Below are 7,068 nucleotides of genomic sequence, written 5' to 3' on the forward strand. Positions count from 1 at the left end.
GTGCCCACACCATACTTGCATTAAATTTCAATTCAATGTTTAAACACATTGTTAAGTTAGTTTTACCACGGATCTCTTCACATATGACTATGTCATAATAAGAATGGAAAAAATAAATATATATTCTCATGTCGTTTGAGATAAGAGAGAAATATATATTCTTATGTTGCTTAAGTTAGGTGCTTTAACTTAGAGTCGTTTTTCTTGTTTATTACTTCTCTAACTTTTATAAAATGAATATAGAAGGTGAAAGTTAGATAAAATAAAATTAACCAAAGTAAAGAAAACCCTAAACACAATAATCAAATAAACCATAAAGAAAAGACAAGAGGGTGCGGAAAATGATTGTGATTGGATAATAATTCACAAGTATAACACGTCAACAATTATCTAAAAAGTCAACTAAAATCGAGTTGGAAATTAAGAATTAAAAAAAGGAAACACCAACTCTAATAATGATCTGAATATAATATGAATGTGGGGGGGGAAAAAGCATAAACAACGACCATGAGTAATAATAATAATATAGGTTATTTGTTTGGACTCGTGAAACTTGGGCTTATACAATACATTTATTAATGAAATGAAAATGATAAAGTTTTGAGAATTAATTAAAATTGTTAGGACGGGGGAGTGAGAGCCGCATAAGTTTTCTTTGGCGACACGTAGTTTGTGTTATCGGTAGGTTTAGAAACGTGGGGATGAAGATAGTTATTGTTTTTGCAAGGAATGTAAGTGAACGACTTGTCGTTCCCGCAGTATTTGGGCCTGTATGCAAATTCCAAACATTCTGTTTTGGATCTCTGCTTTGGGAGTCCTGGAATGCAATTGTTTGAAACATCTAGAATCTTTTTCTTTATTAGTTTCTTGCATTCTGGTCCCACCTGAAATTTCAAACAAACCAAAACCATCTAAGTAAAAAATGTTAACAGTCCTAAGTTTAATTAGAAAATGCTTTTTCTTTTGGTTAGTTCATTTAGATAAAACTTAAAATCCAACTACATATAAAAGTGAATATTTAAAAAATTATTGAATGCTTTTTAAACTTATTCAATTACATACCTATTAACCAAAAATTAAAAGTTCAATAAACCTACTAAACATGATATTTAAATGTTCAAAGACATTAATTAACACACAATTTTTTTTTAAATAATAATACTCTTTGATACATTTAGGACAATACCTTTTTTTTTTTTATTTATTTATTTTACACCAAATTGTCCCATTTACCCTAATTGAAAATAAATTCTTTATTTATCTTATGAAATATTTTAATTCCTTTTTTTCTTTGTGTGAATAGTAATAGAGAATGCATCAAAATAAATGTAACTTAAGATGCATCCAAATATTAGACAAAATAAAAAATTGAGACTTATTCAACTAAACTAAGGCCATGATTATAATACCACAAAATTGAAATCATTAAAATCCACCATTTGAATTTCTTTTAACTCAATTTGTTGTACTTAAAAAACATTAAAAAAAAAAAAAAAAAAAAAAAAAGACAAACAAGACATATCTTAATTAACATATGGATCTACAAGTAACTAGTTTGTGTGTATCAAATCTCTTAATGTAATCCTGTTTGTGATAAAAATAAAAAAGAAAACGAAACATAAAATCAAGAGGTTTAATACTTAGGAATGCAAAAAGTTAAAAAGTTCTATATAGTTTAAATTAAACGTTAATCATAAGCAACGGAATTCAGTAAATTGAACAGAAAAAAGGAAAATAGTTGGGTAGATACCTGAGTAAAGAAATTATTCCTCAATGTGAAGTTACCAAGATTAGGCAACTTGCAGATTTCTTCCGGCACAGGACCGTACAATTGGTTATCAGCCAAGTATAGAAGCTCCGCCTTAGCCAAGCAAGCAAACGAAAGCGGGATGGGACCGGTGAGCCGATTCTTTCCCGCGTCGAACAACACCGCGTTTTCCAACGAACCGATCTCGTACGGCAAACAACCTTCCAACTGATTATCGAAGAACACAATTTCTTCCATCGTCTTCTTCGCGTCCCCGATGCTTTTGGGGATGGGTCCAGAGAATTTGTTGTGGGCAAATGTTAGGTACTTGGCCGGAGTTTTGCCTAAATTGTGGGGAATGTTTGAACTGAATTGGTTGTTGTTAATGTAAATGGCACTGATTATGTCCATGTCGAAAATTTGCTCCGGTATTGGGCCGCAGTAGTTGTTGTATCGAAGGTCTAGAAATGTTAGCTCCGACGCTCCCAACACGTTTGTCGGAAACCCCCCTGACATTTTCAATTCAAATCACTTCTGAATTTAATTATTTTGATATTCCAAAGTGCATGGACCTTATAGAATAAAATTTCAAAAGTACAATGGTGTTCTAACCCCCTTTTTCTAATAATAAAAAAAAAAAAAATTTCGAGACTCGTTTCTAAATTGTGTTTAAACTGCGTTAAAAAGTTCAAAATTCAAATTATAAATGTTTATGGGAAAAATAAAATTTTTAAGAATAAAGTAAACACTCTTCCAAAGTATATTGAATAAGGAACCTGTTCTTCACGAAATAAAAATGTTTTCTTATGAACTTAAAATTGACATTTTTGCATTTTAAAACTTCACACTTTTATTTAATAAAACTCCAATTTCAATAGAGTTATTTTAATTATCTTTTTTTCTGTTTTAAAAAAATTGGTTGAATTTTCAAAAAAATGTTTTGAACCAAAATAATTATAAATATTAAAAAAAATATATCATTGTCTATTATCGGTGATAGGCATTTATATACTATTAATAAAATATCATTATCTATTATACATTAATAAAATGGGATAGTTAACTATGATGTAAGAAAAAGAATTATAAATTATATTTAAACACCATTTTGAGGGGTTGTTTCAACCAATTTTTTTTTTTTTTTTTCATTTTTAAGGAGATCATTAATTAAACAAAACTTTATAGGACAGACACCAATTAAACAATTTGAAAATAATTTGGAGAGTATTTTATGAACATGACAAAAACAGGGGCATTTAAAAAAAAGAAAAACTTTTCAATATTAGTACATCACAGCCCAATCATATATAATAATGTTAAATAAAAACAAAAAATGAAAGGATAATATAGAAAGAAAGAGAAGATTAATAATGTAAGAACCTGGAAGCTTATTGTTACTTAGATCCATCTCATAAAAGAACCGTTGACGATTAATTTTCTTAGGAATTGGGCCACGAAACAAATTTGAATTGGCATGAAAAACCGCAATATCGTCCAATTCATCCATAAATCCTTCTAGAAACAGCTCCGGTCCTCCAAATCTGAACCCATTAAACATCACCGCAGAAATGCTCCTCTCTTTCTCCACTGGCAGACGGTCGCATCGGAACCCTACGTACCGGCAAACGTCGTTCCCCTGCCACGTCTTCACCACGTCCAATCTCCCGCTCTTGATTTTCCTCTTTAGTCTCTGTATCACAAAGAACGCCTTTTTTAACCGCTCGTTTTCGAACTCCGGTGGCGGTGGTGGACATGGAGGTGGCGGCGGTGGAGGGCACTCCGGCGTGTATTCGGGTGGATTTGGGGGGGGATTGTTATGACCGCCGCCACCAATGATTATCTCCAATGCCTCCCGGGAATTGGGTTGACTGGTGGCGGCGGCGGGGCGGGACTCCGCCAGTAATAATAGGAGAAAGGAGAGAGAAAGGAGGAGGAGGATTGAGAGAGAAGAGAAAGAAGCCATGGATGTGTTTTTTTTTGTATGTAAGAAGAGAATGAAGGTAGAAAGTATAAATAGAGAATTATAATTCGTTAAAATAATTTATATAATCTATTTTTTAAGTTTTGATTAAAATAAATTTAGTTTTGTAATAATTGATACCATTTTTTTTTAAAAGTTGAAGGTTATGTTATGTAAAATTTTTCTTAGAAGAGAAATTTCTAAATTTTATTTGTTGGGTTGGACGATATTTGTAATAACAATTTATTTTAATTAATCATCATTCTTAAAAGTTATAATTTAATAAATTTAGTTTGATTATTTCATCAATTTGACCTGAAAATCTACTTATTATCTTAATAGTTATTTTAACCCATAAATAACTAGTTAAAAGAAGAAGAAGAAAAAAAGAGACAATTATGAAGTATACAATATGCACAGTAACTATCAAAGATTTGAAAATATTTATCAAAAAAGAAATTGAAGCTTTTAGAATTATAAAAATCAATGTAGAAATAGGTAAAAAAAAAAATATAAATAAAACTTAAAATTAAGGTTAAAATGAAGTGATTAAATTGGTAATTGATTTAAAAGTAGAAAGAGAGGCAAAATAAGATGAGAAAAAGAAAAAAGAAAAAAGAAAAAAGAAAAAAAAAAAAGGTGAATTATTGAAGGTGGCTAAAAAAGTTGAAATAGAATGATAGTTGGATGGTAATGTACGAGACAAAGAAGTTCACGTGTTAAGGGGTGTCGGCGAGAAGAAGATGGCTATGGAATTAGAAACGACTTGTCGTAACTTGTTATACAAAGTCACAAATTTTACGGATGCCCCTGCCCTCTTCTCTTCCTCCTTTTTAAATTCTTTTATTTAAGGGGAAAACGTAATTTACAATTTTTAATAGTTATGTTACATGAATGAAAAATGATTTTAAGTAGACTCAAATATCTTAAATTTATATAAAAGCTAGAATTCTTACCAATAAAGTATTTTGGTAAACAATTAATTTTCTAAAACAAATTAAACTCTATTAATTTTAAAAGTGTTAGTAGAGATTGTTCTGGTCAAGGATCAAAACTCTTGGATGTCCAGGCTCAAAGCCTATTGACGTCCAAACTCAAAGGGAATTAGGAGTAGGCAAAGGAGAGCACGTGTCCTAAAAGAAAAATTATGAGCCTTAGTGTTCAAATCGATTGATTGAGTTGATAAACATATACCAACTAGAAAATAACGAAGTTGCATTCAGTTTGACACTCTGTAACCTCGAGTGTCAAAAACAACTCTAATATTGTTAGGTAAACCAAACCAACTATAAAGAGGAAGAGTCTGTAATCTTCAAAAGAAAGTCATCATTTACTTTTTATGTGTTTTTACTCAATCATATACTTTTTATATTAACTTAAGCATTCGAGTATGATGTGCTCGAAACCAAACTAGTATGAGGATCTTTTGTGCAGGTCAGCTAAAAAAAGGAATAAGAGAAGCAGGTCAAACGTCAAGCCAACAAAGAATCCATGACAAGAATAAAAGTATGCGAAAATATAAATTTTTTAGGCTCGTTTAACAATCATCGGGTTTCAAATTATTAAGTTTTTTGTCTCCTAATGTTTTACCATGTTAATGTATTTCTTAAGTAAAATAGTTGGATTTTTAGATGAGTTCCTAGATACGCGAGTTTAACTTTTAAGATTTTTTTAAAAGAAAAAATTTGACTTTATTTTGAAAGCAATGGTAAAAAGTTAATATCAAACAAAGAAAATAAAGTTAAAAATAATATTTATAGGTTTAAATAAAAGATCAAAATAGAAAACGAAAAAGACTAAGTTAGATAAATTAAACCTAAGAAGTTTCAGTCACTTTTATTTATGGAAACTTTTCTAAATATAACAAATTAGTGAAATAGTACATGTAACAAAGCCATTTTTTAAATATTCCAAATTTACCCTTCCATCTTTTTCTTGATTTTTAATCGTGTTCGTCTGTCCTAATCGTCTTCCTCTGTACTCTTCTTTTTAGTTGCCATTTCTTCCATTTTTTTTGTTTTTAGATTTGGCTAACCAAATCTATTTCTTTCTATCGTTTTTTTTTTCTCTTTTTTACATGGTCTTTCTTCCTCTTTCTTTTTTTTTTTTTCATTCATTGCATGCATTGTATGGTCTTTCTTCTTTTCTTTTTTAGTAACCAAATCTGATGGTTTATAAGAATCTTAAAAAAATTGGTTAAACATTTAAATTAGCGTAACTAAAACTAAACTAAAAGATTGTGTATAAAGAATATTCAAAAAAATCGTTTATACCAAATTTTTTTTAAAAAAAAATCGTTTAGATTTGGGTTCTAAATCTAAACGATCGTGTAGCTTAATCTAAACGATCGTGTAGCAAAATCTAAACGATCATGTAATCAAATCTAAACGATCATATTCCAAAATTTGAAAAAAAAATGGTTTACAATTGTGTAGTCAAATCTAAACGATCGTGTAACCCAATTAATTAAATGATCGTGTAACAAATTAGTTAAATCTAAACGATCGTGTACCAAATCGCGTTACCAACTATATTACGCTCATTGTTGATATGGGACATTTTTGGTATTTTACACGTTGGACCTCTGAGATTTTTCCATTTTTGAAATTGTTCTAGTAAATATTTTGCCGCTTTTTCGTATTTTTGAAAAAACTCCTTTTATTTAAGCTAATTCAAAATAGGAAACAATGTTTCTTTCTTTTCTTTACAAGAAAAATCAAATAAAATAATTATAATGGACAATAATTTTATGAGTAATAATTAAGTATATAACAATATTTTAGAAAATTGTAAATATAACAAAGATTATCAATTATAGACTTCTATCGTTGATAAGCTTTAATAGATTTGCTATATTTTTAATTTTTTAAAAATGTTTTACTACGTATACTAATATTTTGAAAGAAAATTGTAAAAACTGACAAATTTGACAAAATATTTACAAAATATAACAAAATTTAAAATTATATCAGTGATAGATATTGATAAACACTGATATACTTCTATCAGTAATATTGATATATAAACAGTAATAAAAGTTTATTGATGGTTATTATCAATAGAATCTAAAAATTTGGTATATATTATAAATATTTTAATTTATTTTACCATACTTAAAAACGTGCCTCTAATTATTATATTTATAATTATCTTAATTAAATAAGGTTTTGTAAAACCAAAAAGGAAAAAGAGAACTTAAATAGAGAAAAGAAATAATTAATGTTCGGGCTTGCATTATATTTCTGTCTCAAAAAGGCAAATAAATACTAAAATATCTTAAACCTGGAGAAGAGCAAAGCATTATTCAAACATTATTACATCATTATTTTTAGTTATTTGCTTCCCATTTTGATTTAATAAT

The 7,068-nt window shown here is 28.8% G+C and overlaps 1 protein-coding gene across 1 annotated transcript; it reads right to left on the reverse strand.

Annotated features, from left to right (window-relative positions):
* Positions 1-427: 427 nt before the first annotated feature.
* Positions 428-3,895, reverse strand: LOC103496178 (uncharacterized protein At4g06744-like). Its single transcript, XM_008457937.3, has 3 exons — positions 3,128-3,895; positions 1,751-2,256; positions 428-884 (listed from the first exon to the last, which is right to left on the reverse strand). The coding sequence occupies exons 1-3, from the start codon at positions 3,708-3,710 to the stop codon at positions 621-623; spliced, it is 1,353 nt and encodes a 450-aa protein (XP_008456159.2). The 5' UTR covers positions 3,711-3,895; the 3' UTR covers positions 428-620.
* Between the last annotated feature and the right edge of the window lie 3,173 nt (positions 3,896-7,068).

Source organism: Cucumis melo, chromosome 6 (assembly GCF_025177605.1).
Source record: "Cucumis melo cultivar AY chromosome 6, USDA_Cmelo_AY_1.0, whole genome shotgun sequence".
NCBI classification, from domain to species: domain Eukaryota; kingdom Viridiplantae; phylum Streptophyta; class Magnoliopsida; order Cucurbitales; family Cucurbitaceae; genus Cucumis; species Cucumis melo.